General features: G+C 35.7%; 1 protein-coding gene across 1 annotated transcript in view; it reads left to right on the top strand.

The window, feature by feature from the left end:
* Positions 1 to 27,227, top strand: part of LOC142338174 (uncharacterized) — a 112,897-nt gene that overhangs the window by 9,525 nt on the left and 76,145 nt on the right. The window contains exon 2 of the mRNA XM_075387811.1: positions 24,459 to 24,555. Coding sequence (XP_075243926.1) covers positions 24,459 to 24,555 — 97 coding nt within the window. The remainder of the gene's footprint in view (positions 1 to 24,458; positions 24,556 to 27,227) is intronic.

Raw genomic sequence — 27,227 nt, 5'->3', positions numbered from 1 at the left:
CTGAGTTGGTTCTTAAACATTTCAACAGGAAGGAAAGAACACAAAAAATGCTAAGTCAAGAGGCTTATATAGAAAAGCTAATAGAGAAGTATGGAATGAGTGACTACAGGACACTGGAAACACATCTAGATGTTAATTAAAAAGTTTGAAAACTTGATTCGCTAGAAAGAGGGAGCAAAGAATATCACGAAATACAGTCTGGTGATTATAGGGGAATAGAATATTGTTTAAATTATTAGCCGTTACTACCAGACCAGATATTGCACATACAGCTAATATTTTGAGTTTGCTTGTAGAGAATCCAGGGAACAAGCATTTGAACGCCGCAAAATTATGCCTACGCTACTTGAAGTGTACAAAGTTAAAAAAACTTATTTATATGAAGAGTGAAAATTATATCTAAAAGGTGTTTCGGATTATGACTGGGCTGGAATCTTAGATAGCAGAAAAATTAGGATTGGACAATGTTTCAAGCTTGACAATGGTTCAGGAGCAACCAGCTTGGCTAGTAACTTACAAATGTGTCAAAAGTATCATCCTCCACAGCTGAAGCTGAATTGAATGCAGTAGTAGAAGCAAGTAAAGAGGCGATACATTTAGCGAAATTTTTGAAGGATATGAACATAGATGTTGAGCAGTTATTAAAATGTTTCTAGATATTCAAGCATGTAATGCCCTTAGTAAGAGTTCCATGAACCATGGCAAAACAAAGCACCCTGCTTTGAAAGTGCGCTTGATCAGAACATAGTCGAGAACAGACTATTAGAGCAGATCGCATGCCGGCAGACACCCTAACAAGCGCTTTGGGGAGAACAAAACTTTCACTTTTCCGTGATATTCTCATAGGTTCAAACTCTTATTATCAAAGGAGGGCTATTAAATGTATAATATCAAATACTTGAAGATGAAAAGTAAACTCAGTTGCTGATTTACGTCTTTCTTGTCGAGAAAACAATGCTAATTTCACGTGCAGTTTATACCGATGTTTTCCAGAACTATTCCGCTTTTGCGTTTGAATTGATAACACTTGAGTTTGACGTTTTATCGATTCCTATGATAAAATGCTAGTAAACATCACATGTTACCGAAAGTCTAAGAAGTTGTAAATCAAAGATGGTTATAGTTATATATCATGTCATTTGGCTATATTATTAACAACAAAACTCAAACGTGAATATGGAAGAAACCAACATTACCTGATGTTTCAAAACAATTATAGCAATTGAACGAAACAGGACTTACTCCCGGATTAAAACGTTTTAAAAACAAACATGCCAAATTTTTCATGCGTTCGAAACTGAAAATTCGAATTCGAAGAAAGCGAACATTTCGACAATTTTCTACATTTTAAAAACAAACATAACTGACAACTCTTACATTCAAATACCGCTCTTACTAAATCTAGGAAACCCTAAATGATGACAACTTCTCTTGTTTTGAAAATTAAAATACCAAACATTTGGTACTTTTGAGGCCGAATATACGGAATCCAAAAAAAACAAAACAAGTCGAGGACTTCTTACATTATGAAACCAAAAACTCTCAACTTCTCTACGTTTAAATACCGATCAAGCCGAATCTAAGAAACCAAACATACCGAAGCTTTCTTACTTCCTCGAAATTTTCGGACTTTTCAAATCAAACAAATTGGTTTGACCAAAGTTACCGACAAGTCCTTATGGTGAAAACCGACCTTATCGAAAATTTCTGTCATTTTTTACGGTCATCTAAACTAGGACAGTGTAGCAGAAACGCACTTCTAACTGATCGTAGTTTTCGATCTTATACCGGAACATTATGCGGTATTGGAAATCTTCGGGTTGTTGAACTGCCCGATTCCGTTTGTTCATGACCTCATGACGAACGTCCCCGGCCGAGGTGTCCACCCCTAATACACCTTTATTAAGCGAGATTAGGGTGTAAAGCGTTTTCCACTCTTAAATAGCAGGGAAAAGAGAGTAAGAGTGTAATTTTAAGAAAATTACACTCTTTTTACACTCTTTATACTCTTCAATCCACTCTTTTTACACTCTTTCGTTCATTTTTTAGTGGGGAAAAGAGTGAAAAGTGTAATTTTGAAGTGATTACACTCTTAGAAATACACCGCAGTTTTTAAGAAATTACACTCTTAGAAATACACTACAATTACACTGTTTTGTCCACTTATTTCCTTCTTTTCAACGGGTGTAAATCTTATCCAGGCTCCGCACATGGGAAAAAAAAATACAGAAATTTGTGCTGCAATAATAAAAATCTGATCTACGTCTTCAACCCAGAATGAAGAGGAGGAGGATACAGATGACAATGGAGCCTTTTTTGTTAGTTTTTATGGTTTGGATTGTCTTTGTTCTTCTTTCTGCAGTAGAAGAGACTTTTGCAGGTTAATGGCGTGTATGATTCATCGCATAATGAGTTTCAAATGCACATTTTCAACGCCGCCGGTTGCAATCTATTTGTTTTAATGTCCTTGATACCACTGAATACTACAAAAAAGAAAAAGAATTAAGATTACGGGTTAATGAACCGTCGAGTTAGGTGAAGAAAACGTCGAACTTCATGAAAAACAATTGTTAATAACTTTTTGAAGATGACGGGTTAGAAAGCCTATGTTAGCTCATTGTGTTGCCTTGATAACGTACTCTATGACTTTTTGTAGAAGTTAATGCCAATATTCTGATTTGTTCACAAATTTTTAATGAACCCTCGAATTAGGTGAAGAAAAAGTCGAACTTCATGAAAAAAGTCTGTTAATAACTTTTTGAAGAAGACGAGTTAGAAGGTCTATGTGAGCCTTTTTTGTTGCCGTAACAACATACCCTATGAGTTTGTGTAGAAGTAACTGCCCATATTTTGATTTGATCACAAAATTTAAATGAACCGTCGAATTAGGTGAAGAAATAGTCGAAATTCATGAAAAACGTCTGTTAATAACTTTTTGAAGAAGACGAAATGGAAAGTCTATGTTAGCTTTTAGCCCATTTTGTTGCCGTGATAACGTACAAAATCAATTTGTGAAGAATTAAATGCCCATATTTTGATTTGATCACAAAATGTTAATTAATAGTCGAACTAGTTGGAGAAAGTGTCGAACTTCATGAAAAACGTCTGGTAATAACGTTTTGAAGAAGACGAGTTAAAAGATCTATGTTAGCCCATTTTGTTGCTGTGGTAACGTACTTTATGAGTTTGTGTAGAAGTAATCGCCCATATTTTGATTTGTTCGCAAAATTTTAATGAACAGTCTAATTAGGTGAAGAAATAGTCTAACTTCATGAAAAATGTCTGTAATAACTTTTTTGAACAAGACGAGTTAGAAAGTCTATGTTAGTTGTTAGCCCATTTTGTTCCCTCGATAACGTACTTAATGAATTTGTACAGAATTAAATGCCCATATTTTGATTTGTTCACAAAATTTCAATGAACCGTCGAATTAGGTGAAGAAAATATCGAACTTCATGAAAAACGTATGTTAAAAACTCTTTTAAGAAGACGAGTTAGAAGGTCTATGTTAGCCTTTTTTGTTGCCGTGATAACGTACTTAATGAGTTTGTGTAGAAGTAATCGCCCATATTTTGATTTGTTCGCAAAATTTTAATGAACAGTTTAATTAGGTGAAGAAATAGTCGAACTTCATGAAGATGACGGGTTAGAAAGCCCAATGTTAGTTCATTGCGTTGCCTTGATAACGTACTTTGTGAGTTTTTGTAGAAGTTGATGCCAATATTCTGATTTGTTCACAATTTTTTAATGAACCCTGGAATAAGTGAAGAAAAAGTCGAACTTCATGAAAAACGTCTGTTAATAACGCTTTGAAGAAGACGAGTTAGAAGATCTATGTTAGCCCATTTTTGTGCTGTGGTAACGTAATTTATGAGTTTGTGTAGAAGTAATTGCCTATTTTTTTATTTGTTCACAAAATTTTAATGTTCCGTCTAATTAGATGAAGAAATAGTCGAAGTTCTGAAAACGTCTGTTAATAACTTTTTGAAGAAGGCGACTTAGAATGTCTGTTTTAGCTCATTTTGTTGCCTTGATAACGTTTTTTATGACTTTGTGTAGAAGTAAATGCCAATATTTTAATTTGTTCACAAAATTTTAAAGAGCAGTCGAATTAGGTGAAGAAAAAGTCGAACTTCATGAAAACGTCTGTTAATAACTTTTTGAAAAAAGACGAGTTAGAAAGTCTATTATAGCTTATTTTGTTGCCGTGTTAACTTACTTTATAGGTTTGTGTAGAATTAAATGCAAATATTTTGGTTTGTTCACAAAATTTTATTGAACTGTCGAATTAGGTGAAGAAAAAGTCGAACTTCATGAAAAACGTCTGTTAATAACTTTTGGAAGAAGACGAGTTAGAAAGTCCATAATAGCTCATGTTGTTGCTGTGTTAATGTACTTTAAGAATATATATAGATCTTTTTTCGACTTTGTTTATTTGATTTCAAAATTTTCAATAATTAGCGATTTAGGAGCCAAAAATTTGGCATTTTTGAGGTACTTTGACTAATTTTCCCACTTTTTCAAGACAAAACACAAGTTTTTGGTATCATGGTAAACTAGAATTCACGTTTCCAACAACCATATTATTATCTTTTTAAAGTATTTGCCAACAAGAGAATGCGAGGGCAATGTAGAGACCAAAATCAGGGTCGGTTGTGGCAAAATTTTCGAATTTTCAAAGTTGTTTAGTTTAATAACTTTTTTGTTACACGACGTATTTAAAAGTATATTATATCATTTTGTTGCCCATTTAATCCTCTTTACGAATATATATATGGGTTGAAAAGTTTTGGTTTAATTTCATTGCCTAATTTTCCGATTTTCCAAACTTTGCTGAAAATAGGCAAATTTCAGCCAAATTGTCAAAAATCGAGTTTTTATTCCTTTACTTTTTTAACTTTTTTAACGCCAGGTTGATGCTCCAGTTCATGCTGATTCCAAAACATATTCATTTTTTAAATTTGGTTCAGTAGTTTTTGAGATAAAAGCCTTTTTCGGACGCCAGCCGCCAACCCCCCCCCCCCCCCCCCTCCATCTTTCCATCTCCCCTTTTGCAAATCTTTTTTTAGCAATTATAGTAAAATATTTTCATAGTCGTACTACATTAGAGCTATAGAGCTTCTCGAATATATTAGTTTTATTACTTTGGTAATTTACTTCATACTTATAGCGGCTAACCCAAATGACAAAGTGAAACTTTCGTTTGCCGCATCAATCCGGTCACGTGACATGCTTATTCGTGTGCTGTCCTGTCAAGTGACAGCAGAGAGAGGCTCATTGACTGACTCGCACTTCCCCGAGGTAAGCATGTAAAAATTTGAAGCTGAAAAGAAATAGCAATTTCCGAAAGCTCAAGAACGGCAAGGAAGTGGGAGGCAGTCAATGAGAATACGATGTAGATTGAATGATAGCGTTTCGTACGAATAGGTTGTACGAATAGGTTGTACGGAGGGATTGTTGTACGGAGAGTTGTACGGACGTTGTATGGACGTTGTTCGGAGGGACGTTGTACGGAGGGACGTTGTACGGTAGAAACGGGTGGTCGTCCCTAGCCTGTGGTGACCCATAAAGGTTATATCGTTGGAAAGCTCTCGTCAAGGCAAATTCGATAGGCTATATGCCAGTACCCAATACGAGTTTAGTACTATATCTGTACTATTATACTATTGGTGGTTTCCTGCTGCTGTGTTATTGAGCTTTGTAAATATTTGTTTCGCTTTCAGTTGAAATGGATCGCAGTCGACTGGGTAACCTCCATGGGAACAATAACTCAGCCCAGCCTAAGAAAAGGCTAAAACCGCTGTTTAACCATCAACAGCACGGACGGATTGTGAAGAACAACATCGACGGCACCACAGCCGAAATTATTTACAAAAATTTTGTTGATGATGAAGCGGTCCATAACGCGATCGTCGGCGATTCTATCTTCGACAGCATATGTGTTAAGAACTGTGTTGCCTATTAGTTATCTGGGGGGAAAGTTAATCAGTTTTATGTGTTGCTGAACACCTTGGCTGTCTACAGAAATGTTATCCTGGCTGTAGGTGGTAACAACCTGGCTGCGCGCAATGGACCGGGCGAAGAACCTGCTGATGTATTGGAGAAAGTACGGGCCTTATACAGTGCCAAAAGAAATTTGGCGAACCATCCGAGGGTAATCGTGTGTACTGTACTGAAGCGAAACTGCACTCACTTTAACATCCAAAGGTTCAACCCGCAACTAAGCCAGTCAAACTTGCCTTTTTTCAAGCTGCACAAAAAGTGCACAAAGCCAGGTCTTTTTTACCTGACGGCGTCCATCTGAACGAGAAGGGTAGGAAGGAGCTGGCTTGCGCAATCAACAAAGCCATGCGAGAAAATCAGTTGAATTAGCTGTTTGCTTTCTTTGAATACTTGTAATTTTGTTTACTTTTGATTACTTTGATATACTTGTACTATTGCACTTTGCTTTCTTTGACTATTTGTGCTTGCACTATTGCAATTTGATTCAATTTAATTACATTTGACCGATTTTGACAAAAAAAAATCATTACATTAGTAGTAGCCCGTACTGAACGGTATAATAAGAAATAGTAGTAGTAGAAAATTCACGAACGTTAGCGGGGTCTACCCGCTTTGAATTTCCTTTAAGCGGATCTTTTCCGCTTCGACCGTGATTGTAAAACATCAATAAAATTAAAATTCACGAACGTTAGCGGGTTTCTACCCGCTTCGAATTTCCACTCAGCGGATCTTTTCCGCTTCGACCGTGATTGTAAAACTTCAATAAAATTAAAACTCACGAACGTTAGCGGGTTTCTGCTCGCTTCGAATTTCCACTAAGTGGATCTTTTCCGCTTCGACCGTAATTGTAAAACATCAATAAAATTAAATTTTTTGAATTGAGCGGGTTTCTGCCCGCTTCGAATTTCCACTAAGCGGATCTTTTCCGCTTACGTTATTGTAGAACTTCAATCAAATTAAAATTCACGAACGTTAGCGGGTTTCTGCTCGCTCCGAATTTTGTGTAGCCCAGAAATTTTTTTGATTTTAGAGTTTGGGTGAAATTTTGAATAATTGTGCTTGAAGTTGGTGTTGTTTTTGTCTTTTGGCGTTCATCGTTGGATTGCAATTGACTCTCGATTAAATGAATGTTGACTCGAACACGTTTTTGACAATTTTTTTCATATTTTTGTTGAAATTTGTGGATTGATCTGTTTTTTTACCCAACGCTTTCAGAAATGCCATTGAAGATCGAATTTGTTTTCCTAACAGAAAGCTGTCAGGTGCTGAAAATTGGGTTATTTGACGGGCGTTGGCCGAAGACCTTCAACATAAATGATCGAATGAAGCTAGAAAATGATGAAAAAACAAATCTGATGATCGATGGTTCTGAAGTTGAGTGTTATTTATTAAAACATGGGCCTCCTGCGGCGATGCAATTTGAATTTGAGCAAAATAGGGTAATTTATGGGGCTTTCGCGCAACAGTTTGAAAACCCAGTAAGTGGTACCCCACCTACAGCTGCAAAAAGGGCCCATAGCCGAGGTGGGACACCAACAACAATACTACCAACTGCAAGTCCAAGGATTGTGGTTAGAGCTCCTCGTTTTTCTCTCTCTGTGAAAGATTATTCGCTATATAATTAATACATTTGCTGTCTAAGAAGTCAATAAAACATAAACATTGTAAAAATTTGCGAGAAATTAAAGCAGATAAATTATCATAGCTAATGACTCTGCAATCGTTAAGCTACTATCCGAAAATTTGGTTGATTCGTTATCGGTTCTTTGGTTTTGTCAGTTTTGTCATTTTTGCTTAGAAGTGCGCTAATCATACAAGGTTCCTGGAAATTCATAATGAGGACAAAAAAGTCATCACGGAACTAAACCAAGCCTATGAGAAGACGGTTGTGGCTGGCAACAAAAAACTAGAGAGCGAGCTGCAGAAACTTAAAACCATTGTAAGATCTTGCCTCAAACCTTTGAAAACAAGTGTGATACAAAAGTTTTGACAAATTTTTTGGTAGTGGTTTTCAGCAAGTTTTTATAAAAGTTACTCATTTTTTGCGCTCTGACTTTTCCGTCAAGAAATGGTTATCCTGTCAAGTTTTGGTAGATTCACAACTAAAACTATCTGTTTTTAGAACGATCTCAAGAAAGTTGAAGCACAAAATGAGACAGAAGAGCCAGATATACCAAGCTTTTAAAATGAGTTTGATTTGGAAAATTTCCCAAGAACTTCAAATCCGGAAGATCTGGGGAGAAATCTGCGAACAGCACTATGGGACCAAAAGGTTCTACAGAGGGAAATCATTTCCCCAACCCGAGAAAGCGAAGTGCGGAAACCTACTCCTCCCAACAGAACAAAAATCTTTAAAGGTATAATGACCAAAAACTAAGTTGTCAAAAACTAGGTGTCAAGAATTAGTTGTCGGAAATTCAGACAAATTTCCTCAAATGATTTTCTTTGTTCTCGTTTTTGAAGTTTTTTGTATCCAGTTTTTGTCATGAACGTTTTTCCTAAAAAGCATAGCTTAGGTGTGTTTTCCTCTGCTTAAGGTCTTGTACAGAGAAAGTTTTCACCTCGTCTTTGGCCAGAAGCATACAACGAAGCTCGTTCGGCTGCCAACAGAGCTGGCATGGATTCCCTTAGATACAAGAAACAAAACTCTGACCCATTTTGGGTGGATCAAATGAGAGAAAAGGCAGAAGCCAAGAAAAAACAAGAAGGAAAGAAACTCCCCGAGACTTCTCAAGGTTGTGTCGATTTGAGTGAATGTGAGAGCGAAATCAATGAGGGTTCTTCCAGTAATCAGGAGTAGGATTCGTTGCGAATGAGTTTAGAATCGGCTCTAGTTTAGATATAAATTGTAATTGAGCCAGACGTTAAACACGAGGTTGATTTGAGTTCTGATGTGTAAGTGTTGTCTTATGCGGAAGTACGCCTAAGTGTTACAGATGAGAACTTGTGCTACTTTAGTTTTAGTTTGTCTTAACGGTGCTATTTTTGAATTGGAAGTTTTGGATGAAATCAACTCATTTACGTTGTTGAAAATCAAGGCACTTTTTTCAAACAATTTAACACAAGATCGTTTTTATGCATACTAACTGCAGATTCGCAGAATACTCAGAACTAATTTCGTTCTAGTTCGTCTGAAAAAATTATAGTTGAAAACTAAGGAAAATGAATTGTAATCAATATTAGGAACCGTTCCTAGTGATTTTAGAATCGACTCTAGTTTTGAAATAAATTCTAATTAGGTCAGACTTTGGACTCGAGGTTGATTTGAGTTCCTATATGTAAGTGTTGTCCTATGCAGAAGTACGTCTAAGTGTTAAAGATGAGAATTTGTGCTACTTTAGTTTTAATTTGTCTGAACGGTGCTATTTTTGAATTGGAGATTCTGGATGATTTCAACTCATTTACGTTGTTGAAAATCAAGTCAATTTTTTTCAGACAATTAAACACAAGATTGTTTTTATGCATGTTTATTGCGGATTCGCACACAACATAGAAACAGCTTCGCTCTACTTTGTCTGAAAACTTTTAGATCGTTGAAAATGAAACGAGACTGCTTGAGATCTGAACCCACAAAAAGCCATAACCTTTTCGACTCTGAGGCCGAAAGAGAGGACAGTATAAAAGGTAGCATCTTGAAAAACAACATGGCGTGGCTTTTTGTGAAAGATAATTTGATTCTGGTAACCTACAGCAGCACCAAATGGCCTAAGAAAGTAAAACCCTTAGAAATGTTCAGCTTGGTTGAAGGAGATTCTTACAACCTCCAAAATAAAGATCAACCTGTTTCTTGTCGTCTGCTGTGTAAAGGCAATTTGAAAAAAAAGTAGAGGAAGAAAGTGAGATTTTTCAAGCAGAACTCGACGATGGCAAAAATCCTTCTGGTTTGCGGAAAAAAGTTCTTGCTGCGTCGAAGGCTTGAGTCGTTCCCGCGCTCGGGTAATGAGGAGCAGAGAAGTCTGCCTAGGACAATCAACTGAGCGGAAAAAATCAAAGAAGTCTAAAGTTGAAACGTTAACGCAGCCAGCCGTTCTCCAAGGCAGCCAAAACAACAACATGGAAAAAATTATAGGTTTTGAATAATTTTAATCAAACCAGATTATATGGTTCCAGTTGTTTCTAAATCAAAATCAGTCGCCAAATTAAATAAACATTTATACATACATATATACATACATACAAACAAACATACATACATACATGTATAATAGTTTTAATAATCGCAGACGTTAGTGGGTGTTTCTGCTCGCTTCGAGTTTCAAATTTTGCTGTGATCGGAAAATTTGCTGTTTGCGTTTTTAGCAGCCCTCTGATAATCTGAGTTTATCACAACCCTGCTCAAGTTCTGTTTCACTTGAGACCAGCACCAACATAGCTTCAAACAAGGGAACGAACAAAGACGATTGCGGCCCGAATCGCCCTTTTTTGAAAGAGTATCTTGATACTCACGTTCTGGACATGAACGAGTTAATGAAAAGCTTCGAAGAGAAAAGACAGATCGACGACAAGAAGTGAGCAAACCTATGTGTGAGAATTGACGAGCACGTTAGATTTTTTTGCATAACAATTTGGTATCACTCAGCTTTAACTGCTCGACTTTTTTTGGCTTTACCCATGACAATTGGTAGTGAAAAGTGGTAGTAGAAAAGTGAGTTTCTGCAAGAAATAGACGCAGTTAGTTACATGAAAACTTGTTTCAGAACTTGTACATGAAGACTGCAGAGTTGAAAGAAATTTGCTTTGTTGACCATTACGGCTACCAGAGCGTAGATGAATATCCATCCCGCAGCAAATCTACAGTTGCAGTTTTGCACAGCGATGAGGATCTGATGACAATTCATGCCGGATCTGAAGTAGGAAAGTTTGCAAGGGCCCTCTTTGAGAAACTGTTTTCAGAAAACGAACGTGCAGTTGTGATCCTTGAGCCGAGAAGACGTGAAACTGACGGCCGCAAAGAAGCGCAAAATGAACTTCTCGAAAAGTTCAGGAGTAGGTTTTTTTTGTAAAATTTAGATGTCCGCTTAACCGTAAGGGTCATTATTGCAAAACAGCCTTAAATAGCATGAATTAAAAGATGGATCTGTTCTTGACCTGAAAGCCCTAAAACCTAAGTTTTGATGTGCAAAAAATGACCAGATTTCTCTACCTGTTCTAGAAGTTGTAGAGCAAAAGTACCCAGATACACCAAAATTGGCTTTCGAAACTGTTAGAAAAGCTGCCAACCAATACGGCAAGGATTGTCGGAAGCGACATTCTAGTTTAGAAGCAAATGAGAAAATGAAGATCCTTGTTTGTAACATGATGGCCATCTCCTTGCTTGTATATTGTACTGTTGCTTTGGTTCCATTCATTTGTAGAAAAACAGTTCCCTAGAAAATACTCGCATTTCTACAATTACTTTTACTGGAGTGTTTAACCTAACTCCATGTTTAAATGATTTGATATTATATCGTTTAGTTTCTGAGTCAGGATTATTGCCGTTTTCTGAAACTCAATTTTAGTTTTGTCATAAATTCAAAGTTTATTTAATAAAAGTTTTTTATGCATACAAATACAATTTCATACATAACTACATACAAACATAAATTGGTAATTTTAAAATTCTTTAAACTTCGCGGATGTTAATTGGTGTTTCTGCCCGTTTCGAATTTGCACTAAGAGGATCTTTTCCGCTTCGACCATTACTGTAAAATTTCAGTAAAATTAAAATTCACGAACCTTAGCGGGTTTCTGCCTGCTCCGAACTTCCACTAAGCGGATCTTTTCCGCTTCGACCGTTATTGTAGAACTTCAATCAAATTAAAATTCGCGAACGTTTGCGGGTTTCTGCCCGCTTCGAATTTGCACTAAGCTGATCTTTTCCGCTTCAACCGTTTTTGTAAGAATTCAAAAAAATCAAATTTCACGGACGTTAGCGGGTCTTTCTGTCCGCTTCGAATTTTGCAAAGGGGCAGTCTGAAACGTTTGTAGTATTGCTTTCTTTGACTTTGTTTTTATTGCAATTATTTCTTTGCATGCATTTATTCATTCATTCACCTTGATTCAATTCTGATTGAGTTTTTCAAGTCAAATGATAAACTGCGAAGAATTTGTAATGGTGGACGGACAAGTCGTGCGTCAACTCTCAAGAAAATTCGATGTAGTTCCTCAAAAAATGCTCCCGTTGAGCATTTTCCAAGAGTATGAGCAATGTTTGAACGCAGACAAACGACTTTTCAAATCTTACTCATCTTTAAAAGAACTCTATGAGGCCTCTATTGAGATGGGTTTCAAAATCTTGCCAGACAGTTTTGGGGGCTTTGGCTTCTTCAATCATACAGGAAAAACTTCGAAGCCTTCGCTGGAACCCCTAAGACCTTTTCCTGTTGGGCCTAATGAAAGTGTTCCTCAGGAATTACAAAATGAAATGTCTGATTTGTCGGTCATGCGCGGTGAGTTGGAACGGGATGAATTAGTGCTATTGGGGCCAATTCGTTTTGCCAACCACTGCTGCTCTCCATCCACCAAATTTTTTATGGGATACACAAGCTCTTTCCTCCCCCACAATAGATGCCTTTTTCTCCAAGCTATCAAATCTATAGAAGTTGGAGAAGAAATCACAGTGAGCTACGGTAACAACTACTTTAAAGATGGCCGATTGAAGTGTAGATGTCCGAACAAAGAGAAGCATGAATCATCAAATGAAATCTTGCAACCCACGACAGCCCGAGAACCACGCCTGGGAGATCTTTCGACTCAATCTTTACATGCTTCGGGCAATTCAAGTGAAATTCGTCATTCCGGAGGAAATGTGATTCAAATTACGGAGCGAGTCAATCGAGTGTTGGTACGCCTACCGATTTTGGAAGTGCCACGAAAAGAAAATTCCAGAATCAACGGAAAAAGCGCGTTAAAAGAAGGTTGGTGGACAGTTCAAGTAGACACCTTCGAACATACGTACACCAGGTCGAATCTGTACGCTCTTCAGAAGTTGGAACTGAGGATAATAGTACCCATGAGAGTACGCCAGTTTCTGCTGATGACACAAAAACGGATCCAACTTGTGAAGTTGCCTCTCTAAGTGAATCGTCATCGAATCGTCTGGATATATTCTCAGACCACGACAGTGAAGACGTAGACGACACGGAAAAAGACTGTTACGACCATAACGAAGATCGTTTTCAATTTCCTTCTCAGCCTTTTTTGTGTAATTCAAACGTCACTGTCCATAATGCTGCCTTGGGTCTATTTGCAATTTCTGCGCGTTATTGTTTACCCGACGAAGCGCTGTATGACCTTTTAAAATTTCGAAAAGTTATTCATCCAAATGACCCTGTACCTGCTCCGATTTTTTTAAAACAAGAGACAAAGACACTGACAGAGCAAAAAATAAAGCACAAAGAGAACAATTGCAATGAGGAAATCATTTATCTACATTTTTTCGACAAATTGGTGCAAAATGTTCAGAAGTACATTAATGAAATAGTGAAATACGCAGACCCAGAAACAAAAACAGATCTAAAACTATCGAGTCTTTTTGAGAAAGATACAATCCATGTGAAACTTATAATTAACGTTGACGGAGTTCAGGTTCGAGTTCAGGTTCGTGGGTTGCTTTGGCCGACCTACCACCAAACCTCAGATCATCAATCGATAATATTTTTCTCTGTGCTTTGTGGTACGGCAGAGGAGAATTTTCGTGGGATCCCATTTTTCATCACTATGCTTCTGAGATTTCGAAAGTAGAGAATATTAAATACAATGGCCGTTCGTACCAAAACCGCTTCACTACAATTTTCGTGGTTGTCGACCTCGTCTGCAAACATGATGTGCTGCAAATGAAAAAATTCAACGGTTATTATGGCTGTGGGCTGTGTACTATGAGGGTATTTCAGAGGTTTCCAGTATGTCATTCGTACCCGAATAATCGCACCTTCACAATGAGAAATCCTGCAGAGAATGAGCACTTGGTTAGACTATTTGAAAGCGGAGTCGTTGACGAAAGGAAGGGAAGAAAAGAGAAGGATCCAGAAGTTGACGCCTTGGGTGTCAAAGGACGCTCGAAGATTTTCGACATTGTTCCAAATCTGCCGTTGACCTGCCCTATAGACACCATGCACCAATGCCTTAAAGGTGTTGCTTACGATGTCATCAAGTTTTTTGCTGAACAACTCAGCTCGACTGAAATAGCCAAAATTGACAAAGCAATTAGCGAAGTACGTTTGGCAAACGAGATCAAGCGGTCGATCAGATCACTGCGCTCACTTGAACATTTCAAAGCAAACGAATTAAAAACTATTCTCCTCTTTTTTCACCCTTAGTTTTTCGTAAGTTTTCCGAAAAATCTGTCGCCCATGAGACTAACCTCAAAAATCTTGATTACTTAGCATTTTCACTACGACCCATTTACGAGAGTGTATCCAATGCAAGCACATGTGGACATCTTCTAGAAGCCTTCTGCTATAATATGTCGTTTCGCTATCGGCTGAAAAATTTCGATTCTATCAATTTTCATTTATTAAGACATCTAGCATGGCAATGCACTACCTTTGGGCCATTGTGGATTACTTCGGCTACGATGTTTGAGAACGCAAACAACCAACTTATAAGAACTCTAACTGGAACGGTAAATACCTGCAGTCTGATTTTCAGTCGCTATATTTGTAATCGACTACTTGGCAGCTTTGAAACGTAAGAAGACAATCTGATATGTTTTATTGAAAAGTTGAAAAGCAAGCCTAGCGAGTTCAAAGAGGACTTGTGCGAAGAAGAGAATGAGATTTTCAATGAGACCCAAGCTAAGTTTCCAGAAGCTCGTTTATTCGGCAGATTTCGAGGGCTCTTCCATCTTGACAGCCAGAATTATACAAGATCGAACGCTAACAGTTTTGTCGCAATTCGTGAGGATGGTGAGTTTAAGGTGGGTCAGATTCTACTGTTCGTAGATCGAAGTTCAGTTATCTTCTGTTTAGTACAGCTCTACGAGATAATTGAAACAGTCGTTATTGCTCTCAGGTCGACAGAATTTGAAAAGGAATCAGATGTCCTCGAGCCTCTTGCATATCGTGTTACAAAATTGCCCGACATTCAGCTTCTTAGAGTGGATTCAGTTCAAAATAAGCTTATCAAGTTTTTCTTTCGGGGCGATCTTTTTTATATCAACGTGCTAAAACATTTCGAGCACGATTAGGTTTGAAGGACCGTTTAGTTCTTAAATTTCAATTTTTACTTGTTCAGAAAATTAAGTGCAGCTTTGCCTACTTGCGTAGATTTCTGATAGTAATGGAACTAAAGCAATGCTTTGTTAAAGTGGCGCTTCTGAGTGAATTTAGTTGTTTCTGAAATTTGTTTTCTCAAGAATACATACATACTTTCATTATACATACCTATATACATCAATATTTTTGAACTTCAATCAAATTAAAATTCACGAACGTTAGCGGGTTTCTGCCCGCTTCGAATTTCTACTCAGCGTATCTTTTCCGCTTCAACCGTTGCTGTAAAACTTCAATAAAATTAGAGTTCACGAACGTTAGCGGGTTTCTGCCCGCTTCGAATTTCCACTAAGCGGAAATTTGCTATTATTTCCTATAAATAATTTTAAAAGTAGTTCTTTTTCGTATGGTCAAAAACTTGAACCAAACTCGGTATAGAGTATCCCTTGTGTCTCTGAGTGTAAAACAAAAAGAATTTTAGCTACAGCTTGCCTAGGAAAAAAGTTGTGTTTTCATACGGAAATTTGCTATTATTTCGAATAATTTTGCAATTTTTATTTTAAAAATAGGTCTATTTCGTCGGGTCCAGGAGTTGTTCGAAGTGATCCAATTTGATATCCCAGACTACCAGTACTATTTAGGTTGCAATGCAAAGAGAATGGTCCGCCTAATTTTCCTAGAAAAAAAGTTCGCTTTTCAATCAGAAATATTGACTTATTCGCTTATTCTATTTTCAAAAATATAGAAACTTCGTCGGGTCAAGGAGTTGTCCAAATGGAACCAAACTTGGTATGGAGTATCCCTTGTATATATATAGAGTCTGAAACAAACAGACATTTTGCTATAACTTGCCTAGGAAAAAAGTTAATTTTTCATTGGGACATTTTCACTTATTCGCTTATTCTATTTTCAAAAATATAGAAATTTCATTGGGTCACGGAGTTGTTCATAGTGAACCAAATTGATATCCAAGACTACGGGTACTATTTAGATTGTTATGCAAAAAGAATGGTCCGCATAACTTCCCTAGACAAAAGTTAGTTTTTCATACGAAAATTTGCTATTATTTCGTTTAAATTGCAATGAATGAATTTTAAGAACAGGTCTATTTAGTCGGGTCAAGGAGTTGTCCAAATGGAACCAAAATTGGTATGGAGTATCTCCTGTATATATAGAGTCTGAAACAAAAAGACTTTTTGCTATAGCTTGCCTAAGAAAAAAAGTTAATTTTTCATTGGGACATTTTGACTTATTCGCTTATTCTATTTTCAAAAATATAGAAATTTCATTGGGTCACGGAGTTGTTCATAGTGAACCAAATTGATATCCCAGACTACGAGTACTATTTAGATTGTTATTTGTTATGCAAAAAGAATGGTCCGCATAACTTCCCTAGACAAAAGTTAGTTTTTCATACGAAAATTTGCTATTATTTCGTTTAAATTGCAATTATTGATTTTTAAAAATAGGTCTATTTCGTCGGGTCAAGGAGTTGTCCAAATGGAACCAAATGTATGGAGTATCTCCTGTATATATAGAGTCTGAAACAAAAAGACTCTTTGCTATAGCTGGCCTAGGAAAAAAGTTAATTTTTCATTGGGACATTTTGACTTATTCGCTTATTCTATTTTCAAAAATATAGAAATTTCATTGGGTCACGGAGTTGTTCATAGTGAACCAAATTGATATCCAAGACTACCAGTACTATTTAGATTGTTATGCAAAAAGAACGGTCCGCCTAACTTCCGTAGACAAAAGTTAGTTTTTCATACGAAAATTTGCTCTTATATCGTTTAAATTGCAATTATTGATTTTTAAAAAAAGGTCTATTTCGTCGGGTCAAGGAGTTGTCCAAATGGAACCAAACTTGGTATGGAGTATCCCCTGTATATATATTTATAGAGAGTCTGAAACAAACAGACATTTTGCTATAACTTGCCTAGGAAAAAAGTTAATTTTTCATAGGGACATTTTGACTTATTCGCTTATTCCATTTTCAAAAATATAGAAATTTCATCGGGTCACGGAGTTGTTCATAGTGAACCAAATTGATATCCCAGACTACCAGTACTGTTTAGGTTGTTATGCAAAAAGAATGGTCCGCCTAACTTCCCTAGAAAAAAAGTTAGTTTTTCATACGGAAATTTGCTATTATTTCGTTTAAACTCCAATTAATGAATTTTAAAAATAGCTCTATTTGGTCGGGTCAAGGAGTTGACCAAATCAAACCACCATTGGTATTGAGTATCCCCTGTATATATAGAGTCTGAAACAAAAAGATTTTTTGCTATAGCTTGCCTAGGAAAAAAGTTCGTTTTTCAATCGGAAAAATTGACTTATTCGCTTATTCTATTTTCAAAAATATAGAAAGTTCATCGGGTCAAGGAGTTGTTCAAAGTTAACCAAATTGATATCCCAGACTACCAGTACTACTATTTAGGTTGTTTTGCAAAAAGAATGGTCTGCCTAACTTTCCTAGAAAAAAGTTCGTTTTTCAATCGGAAATATTGACTTATTCGCTTATTCTATTTTCAAAAATATAGAAATTTCATCGGGTCAAGGAGTTGTTCAAAGTGAACCAAATTGATATCCCAGACTACCAGTACTATTTAGGTTGTAATGCAAAAAGAACGGTCCGCCTAACTTCCCTAGACAAAAGTTAGTTTTTCATACGAAAATTTGCTATTATATCGTTTAAATTGCAATTATTGATTTTTTAAAAAAAAAGGTCTATTTCGTCGGGTCAAGGAGTTGTCCAAATGGAACCAAACTTGGTATGGAGTATCTCCTGTATATATAGAGTCTGAAACAAAAAGACTTTTTGCTATAGCTTGCCTAGGAAAAAAGTTAATTTTTCATTGGGACATTTTGACTTATTCGCTTATTCTATTTTCAAAAATATAGAAATTTCATTGGGTCACGGAGTTGTTCATAGTGAACCAAATTGATATCCAAGACTACCAGTACTATTTAGATTGTTATGCAAAAAGGACGGTCCGCCTAACTTCCCTAGACAAAAGTTAGTTTTTCATACGAAAATTTGCTATTATATCGTTTAAATTGCAATTATTGATTTATAAAAAAAGGTCTATTTCGTCGGGTCAAGGAGTTGTCCAAATGGAACCAAACTTGGTATGGAGTATCCCCTGTATATATATAGAGTCTGAAACAAACAGACATTTTGCTATAACTTGCCTAGGAAAAAAGTTAATTTTTCATAGGGACATTTTGACTTATTCGCTTATTCCATTTTCAAAAATATAGAAATTTCATCGGGTCACGGAGTTGTTCATAGTGAACCAAATTGATATCCCAGACCACCAGTACTGTTTAGGTTGTTATGCAAAAAGAATGGTCCGCCTAACTTCCCTAGAAAAAAATTTAGTTTTTCATACGGAAATTTGCTATTATTTCGTTTAAACTCCAATTAATGAATTTTAAAAATAGCTCTATTTGGTCGGGTCAAGGAGTTGACCAAATCAAACCACACTTGGTATTGAGTATCCCCTGTATATATAGAGTCTGAAACAAAAAGATTTTTTGCTATAGCTTTCCTAGGAAAAACGTTAATTTTTCATTGGGACATTTTGACTTATTCGCTTATTCTATTTTCAAAAATATAGAAATTTCATCGGGTCAAGGATTTGTTCATAGTGAACCAAATTGATATCCAAGACTGCCAGTACTATTTAGATTGTTATGCAAAAAGAACGGTCCGCCTAACTTTCCCTTGAAAAAAAGTTAGTTTTTCATACGAAAATTTGCTATTATATCGTTTAAATTGCAATTATTGATTTTTAAAAAAAGGTCTATTTCGTCGGGTCAAGGAGTTGTCCAAATGGAACCAAACTTGGTATGGAGTATCCCCTGTAAATATATAGAGTCTGAAACAAAAAGACTTTTTGCTATAGCTTGCCTAGGAAAAAAGTTAATTTTTCATTGGGACATTTTGACTTATTCGCTTATTCTATTTTCAAAAATATAGAAATTTCATTGGGTCACGGAGTTGTTCATAGTGAACCAAATTGATATCCAAGACTACCAGTACTATTTAGATTGTTATGCAAAAAGGACGGTCCGCCTAACTTCCCTAGACAAAAGTTAGTTTTTCATACGAAAATTTGCTATTATATCGTTTAAATTGCAATTATTGATTTATAAAAAAAGGTCTATTTCGTCGGGTCAAGGAGTTGTCCAAATGGAACCAAACTTGGTATGGAGTATCCCCTGTATATATATAGAGTCTGAAACAAACAGACATTTTGCTATAACTTGCCTAGGAAAAAAGTTAATTTTTCATAGGGACATTTTGACTTATTCGCTTATTCCATTTTCAAAAATATAGAAATTTCATCGGGTCACGGAGTTGTTCATAGTGAACCAAATTGATATCCCAGACCACCAGTACTGTTTAGGTTGTTATGCAAAAAGAATGGTCCGCCTAACTTCCCTAGAAAAAAATTTAGTTTTTCATACGGAAATTTGCTATTATTTCGTTTAAACTCCAATTAATGAATTTTAAAAATAGCTCTATTTGGTCGGGTCAAGGAGTTGACCAAATCAAACCACACTTGGTATTGAGTATCCCCTGTATATATAGAGTCTGAAACAAAAAGATTTTTTGCTATAGCTTTCCTAGGAAAAACGTTAATTTTTCATTGGGACATTTTGACTTATTCGCTTATTCTATTTTCAAAAATATAGAAATTTCATCGGGTCAAGGATTTGTTCATAGTGAACCAAATTGATATCCAAGACTGCCAGTACTATTTAGATTGTTATGCAAAAAGAACGGTCCGCCTAACTTTCCCTTGAAAAAAAGTTAGTTTTTCATACGAAAATTTGCTATTATATCGTTTAAATTGCAATTATTGATTTTTAAAAAAAGGTCTATTTCGTCGGGTCAAGGAGTTGTCCAAATGGAACCAAACTTGGTATGGAGTATCCCCTGTAAATATATAGAGTCTGAAACAAACAGACATTTTGCTATAACTTGCCTAGGAAAAAAGTTAATTTTTCATAGGGACATTTTGACTTATTCGCTTATTCCATTTTCAAAAATATAGAAATTTCATCGGGTCACGGAGTTGTTCATAGTGAACCAAATTGATATCCCAGACTACCAGTACTGTTTAGGTTGTTATGCAAAAAGAATGGTCCGCCTAACTTCCCTAGAAAAAAAGTTAGTTTTTCAATCGGAAATGTTGACTTATTCGCTTATTCTATTTTCAAAAATATAGAAATTTCATCGGGTCAAAGATTTGTTCAAAGTGAACCAAATTGTTATCCCAGACTACAAGTACTATTTAGGTTGTAATGCAAAAAGAATGGGCCGCCTAACTTTCCTAGAAAAAAGTTAGTTTTTCATACGGAAAGTTTCATTTATATTTCATTTCATTTATATTTCATAATTATTTCATTTAAATAGCAATTATTGAATTTTAAAAATAATTTTATTTCGTTGGGTCAAGGAGTTGTCCAAATCGAACCAAACTTGGCATGTAGTATCTCTTGTGTACTTAGAGTCTAAAACAAAAAGAAATTTTGCCATAGCTTGCCTAGGAAAAAAGTTAATCTTTCATACGGAAATTTGCTATTATTTCAAACAAACTAATTTTTAAAATAGGTCTATTTTCCAGACTCTCTCATTCTCTCCAGTTCTCTTTGCTTATGGCAAAGTTTTTTTCTGCTTTTTAGGATTGCCTTCTGGGCAAATTCGGTCGTTCGCTCGCTGTCACGGTCGTCCGTTTTTGTTTTGCTCGTTTTGCGCCCGCTCGTTTTCCGTTTGTTCGCTTTCAGGCTCTTCGTTTCGCGCTCGCTCGCTCGCTTTTCGCTCGTTCGTTCGCTTTCACGCTCGTTCGTTTTCGTTTTGCTCTCGCTGGCTTTTTGTGTTTTCGTTTTCACGCTCGTTCGTTTTTGTTTTTCTCGTTTTGCGCTCGCTCGCTGTTCGCGTGCTTGCTCGTTGTTCGTCGCTGCTCTCGCTTTTCGCTTGAACCCTCGCCTCTTTTCTATGCCCCCTTTCTTGTGCTTTTAGATGTTCATTTGTATGTTTGTTTGTTTGTTTCTTCAGCGCGGTAACCCCCGCCCTTGTTTCTGACCCCTTCGCGCAGCACAATACCCCCCCGCCCTCTCTGTGCCCGCTTTGTTTTGCATTTCGATGTTCATTTATATGTTTGCTTGTTTATTTATTCAGCGCGATAACCCCCGCCCTTGTTTGTGACCCCTTCGCGCATTAGTCTTAGCTATTTAGGGTCTTCGTTTTTTTTCTTTGGCGGCTAGGTCAGGTGCGCTCCTTAAGGGTCACAGTAATGCGCTGGCTCTAGTCTTCAAAGAAGCTAAAAAGGCCCATGCAAAAGCTCAGACAGGTTTACTGCAGCAAAAATCTGAACGCAAAAAATTGGAAAAATATGTAAGATAAGCGGTGAAAAGCTTTTGCTATTGGTTGCCTAGGAAAAAATAGCTTTTCATACGGAAATTTCCTATTATTTCCGAATAACTTTGAATAAGTAATTTTTTAAATAGGTCATTTTTATCGGGTCAAGGAGTTGTTCAAAAGGAACCAAATTGATATCCCAGACTACCAGTAATATTTAGGTTGTAATGCAAAAAGAATGGACCGCCTAACTTTCCTAGAAAAAAAGTTATTTTTTCATACGGAAAGTTGCGATTATTTCGTTTAAATTGCAATTATTGAATTTTAAAAATAGGTCTATTTCGTCGGGTCCAGGAGTTGTCCAAATCGAACCAAACCTGGCATGTAGTATGTCCTGTGTACCTAGAGTCTAACACAAAAAGAAGTTTTGCCACAGCTTGCCTAGGAAAAAAGTTTTTCATACGAAAATTTGCTATTATTTCAAATAAAAAATTTTAAAAATAGGTCTTTTTTATCGGGTCAAGGAGTTGTTCAAAGTGAACCAAATTGATATCCCAGACTACCAGTACTATTTAAGTTATAATGCAGAAAGAATGGTCCGCCTAACTTTCCCTTGAAAAAAAGTTAGTTTTGCATACGGAAATTTGCTATTATTTCGTTTAAATTGCATTTATTGAATTTTAAAAATAGGTCTATTTTGTCGGGTCAAGGAGTTGTCCGAATCGATCCAAACTTGGTATGGAGCATCCTTTGTGTATATAGAGTCTGAAACAGAAAGGTATTTTGCCACAGCTTGCCTAGGAAAAAAAATAGTTTTTCTTACGAAAATTTGCTATTATTTCAAATAAAAAATTTTAAAAATAGGTCTTTTTTATCGGGTCAAGGAGTTGTTCAAAGTGAACCAAATTGATATCCCAGACTACCAGTACTATTTAATTTATAATGCAAAAAGAATGGTCGCCTAACTTTCCCTTGAAAAAAAGTTAGTTTTGCATACGGAAGTTTGCTATTATTTCGTTTAAATTGCAATTATTGAATTTTAAAAATAGGTCTGTTTCGTCGGGTCAAGGAGTTGTTCAAATCGAACCAAACTCGGTATGGAGAATTCCATGGGTACCTAGAGTGTAAGACAAAAAGAATTTTTGGTATAGCTGGCCTAGCAAAAAAGTTGTGTTTTCGTACGGAAATTTCCGATTAATTCGAATAATTAATTCTAAATAGTTTTTAAAAATAGGTCTTTTTCATCGGGTCAAGGACTTGTCCAAATCAAACCAAACTTGGTTTGGAGCATCCCCTGTATATATAGAGTCTGAAACAAACAGAGATTTTGCTATAACTTGCCTAGGAAAAAAGTTAATTTTTCATAGGGACATTTTGACTTATTCGCTTATTCCATTTTCAAAAATATAGAAATTTCATCGGGTCACGGAGTTGTTCAATAGTGAAAATTTGCTATTATTTCGTTTAAACTGCAATTAATGAATTTTAAAAATAGGTCTATTTCGTCGGGTCAAGGAGTTGTCCAAATGGAACCAAAAATGGTATGGACTATCTCCTGTATATATAGAGTGTGAAACGAAAAGATTTTTTGTTATAGCTTGCCTAGGAAAAAAGTTAGTTAGTCATACGGAAATTTGTTTTTAGTTCAAATAAAAAATTTTAAAAATAGGTCTTTTTCATCGGGTCAAGGACTTGTCCAAATCAAACCAAACTTGGTATGGAGCATCCCTTGTAAATAGAGAGTCTGAAACAAAAAGATTTTTTGCTATAGCTTGCCTAGGAAAAAAGGTAGTTTTTCATACGAAGTTTGCTATTATTTCAAATAAACAATTTTAAAAATAGATATTTTCTATCTGATCAAGGAGTTGTCCAAATCAAACCAAACTTGGTATGGAGCATCCCTTGTATATATAGAGTCTGAAACAAAAAAAAAAAATTTTGCTATAGCTTGCCTAGGAAAAAAGTTAGTTTTTAATACGGAAGTTTGCTATTATTTCAAATAAATAATTTTAAAAATAGGTCTTTTTTATCGGATTAAGGAGTTGTTCAAAGTGAACAAAATTGATAGTCCAGACTACCGGTACTTTTTAGGTTGTAATGCAAAAAGAATGGTCCGCCTAACTTTCCTAGAAAAAAAGTTCGTTTTTCAATCGGAAATTTTGACTTATTCGCTTATTCTATTTTCAAAAATATAGAAATTTCAGCGGGTCAAGGAGTTGTTCAAAGTGAACCAAATTGATATCCCAGACTACCATTACTGTTTAGGTTGTTATGCAAAAAGAATGGTCCGCCTAACTTTCCTAGAAAAAAGTTTGTTTTTCATACGGAAAGTTGCAATTATTTCGTTTAAATTGCAATTATTGAATTTTAAAAATAGGTCTATTTCGTCGGGTCAAGGAGTTGTCCAAATCGAACCAAACTTGTTATGGAGTATTCCCTATTTATATAGAGTCTGAAACAAAAAAATTTTTTGCTATAGCTTGCCTAGGAAAAAAGTTAGTTTTTCATACGGAATTTTGCTATTATTTCGAATAAATAATTTTGAAAATAGGTCTTTTTGATTGGGTCATAGAGTTGTTCAAATTGAACCAAATTTGGTATGGGCTATCCCCTGTCTATATTGAGTCTACAAGAAAAAGAATTTTTGCTGTAGATTGTCTAGGAAAAAAAGTTAGTTTTTCGTACGTAAATTTCCGACTCTTTCGAATAATTGTTATATTGTTTATAATATAACAATTATTTTTACACTCTTTAATATTATTTTTACACTCTTATTTTTAAATATAATATTATTTTTACACTCTTTACACTCTATTCCCCGTTATTTTTGGGCAAAATCCTCGGCCCGGGTCCGTTTTTTGTACATTATTTGATTGAAGGCTGCTTTTCAGGGAGACACAACGTTTTGTTTCCTGTGGCCAACATGTGCTATGAAATCTATTGGAACAAATATCTGGTCAGTCTGGCAGAAACACACCCCTGACAGAGGTAGGATCACGTTACTGTGGCTAACTAAATTTCCAAAATTGTTATAAATGTAAACCTACAGTCGAAAAATGAAAACAGCCTTAAGAGGCGAATCTGGTCATCAATAGTTCCCACCCGAATCAAGGGTTGCCCAGGTTTAGGTGCGCGACCCTAGACCACTCTGATCAGACCATTGCCCAGACTTTGCCCTCTGATCAGGCCATCATGCGACCCAAAAAATGTGCGCCACTTTCTAGCGACAAGTTTTCGTGCGACCTTCGTGCGACAAAACATTGGCATTACATGACGAAGACGTTGGGGCGCAAATTCTTCTGCTTCTAGGGGTGCAAATTATAAACACTCGTTAAACTGGGTCACAAAGAGCAACAATCCATTGCATCTATTCTGTTTCGGCTACCATCTTAGTCCGCATGTTTTTTTAAAGCCACCGGGCTCAATTTTTGTTGCCTGACATAGTTGAACATAATAGTAGTGGATAAAACAGGGATTCCAGCCACCAGCAAAATTTGGCCTATTCTCCACACGCTAATCGCGTATGTCGAAATAGGCCAAATTTTACTGCTAACTGGAATCCCTGTTTTATCCACTACTACATATTCACTCAAAATCTATCATTTCTTGTCTCACTTAGTGCAATCAACTAGTATCGAGTTAAGCAGAGAATTGTCAGAGGGAAGCTTTGGTTCTATCCCCACTGACTCCCATTTCTCATATTGCAAAAAATATTAAAAAAATAAAAATTTTCATATGTTCCGCAATCAATATTTAATCAATCTAAAACTAAAACTTTCTGTCTCACTTGGCGTAGTGGTTAAATCATCGAGTCTAGTTAAGTTGCTTTAGCAAACGGAAGATTTGGGGTTCCTTCCTCACTGACTCCAGTGAACGTCCCCCGACTCTGATGTGAATTACTATGAAACTAAGTGAGATAAAAAAACCAAATTCACAGTTCTTAAAAAGGATAATCTCTGCTGTGAGACTGTATGTGGGACACACTGTGATGGTATACAGTCAAAAACAACCGTGTGAAAGCACGTAAAACCAACTTGCGAAAAATTGGCACAGCCACTTCGTGGATCTGTGAAGCCACTTCGTGGATAACTTGAGCACAAAAACCAAGTCTGCTCAACTGCTTCGCAGATGGGTATACAGACAAAAACACTGAGATCGGTGGAAACACAGTGATCAGTGTTTTACTTTTATAAATCAAAAATTTATTATTCATATATTTATCTTCTCTTCCAAATTTCTAAATTTTGCTAATATTTATATAAAATTAAGATCCTTGTTTTTATTAACTACTTGGTCAATTCCAAATTTTTCTTTATTTCAAAATATTAAAAAAGTTAAAACAAATATTTTTTACACTTTTATATTAAACTTTTCAGCATATTCCTTGAATCTATCTTTTTATGAGTGAATCTATATCTATTAAGATAAATGCATAATTTACATCTTCCATTTCTAAACTTAAAGAAAGAAATATGTTTATAAACTTTACACATATGTTTAATGGCCTCCCAAACGTTTAATATAATTTTTTACTTTAACTATATCCTTACAAATATAACAGCAATAATCTAACTCTTTACAATCATTACAACATTCTTTCCAAGGCTTATTTTTACACTTATCACACTTCATTTTTTTTACTTTCGAAAAATCATTTTTTCCAAAACTTTCCCTATTAAAATACACCCTGTCTCACTCAACAAACAGTAATGTACCGAGCGTGAACTTCTGCGACGTCTGTGATTTATCCCTTGAATCAAAGAAGGTTTATACAGACATCAATCATACGATCCCAAACATAAAGAACTATTGGAGAAAATGTTTGACTCGGATTTGGATGGGGATGAAGATGATTATGTTCTCAGTCCTAAAACTAAACCTAAAGATAATACTAAAGATATTTTTAAAACTAAAACTGAAACTAAAGATAAACCTGAAACTAAACCCGAAGACAATATCTACACCAGAATTAAATATGAATGTAAAGAATGTAATCAAGAATTTAGAAACAAAATAGCTCTAACTACTCATTCATATAGTCACAATCGCAAGTATCTAGAAAACACAGACGACTTTGATATAAACTCCAGTCAGAATATGAGAGAATTTTATATTACTGATACAGGTGGAAATTATATTGAAGATATAGACGAAGCTACTAATTACTCATTAGAAGAAATCAAAAATTGCTATCAGTTTAGAAAAGTTAAGAGTTTCAAATATAAGATCACAGCCGAGTGTGAATATAAAAAGAGAACCAAAGAGGAAGTTAAAATTACGAGAATATTCTTCAACACTGATTATATTATTAATAGGGCTATATAAGATTACGGTGACTTCAAACAATGGCTAGATTTCGAAAAAGAAATATATGAAGGTTATGGCTACGACTTTGAGTTTCTTGGATTAAGAAGTATTCAATTAAACATTGAACCAATTAAGGCATCTATTGGTATTTATATAGATTTACCCCCCGATCTCAAAAACTCTTAATCGATATTAAATATACGAAATTATAAATACAAATGTTTGCAACTGACTATAACTGCTTGGCTATATCCTGCTATAGACCCACGAAGTGGCTTTTACAATCACGCAACACGTGAAAACAATTATGTAAAAAATCTAATTGAACCAAGACAACGATGATTTTGCTTATA

Source organism: Convolutriloba macropyga, chromosome 4 (genome assembly GCF_964194025.1).
Source record: "Convolutriloba macropyga chromosome 4, txConMacr16.3, whole genome shotgun sequence".
Classification (NCBI taxonomy): Eukaryota; Metazoa; Xenacoelomorpha; order Acoela; family Convolutidae; genus Convolutriloba; species Convolutriloba macropyga.
The sequence above is the reverse complement of the archived record's forward strand: the minus strand, read 5'-3'. Positions and strand labels throughout refer to the sequence as shown.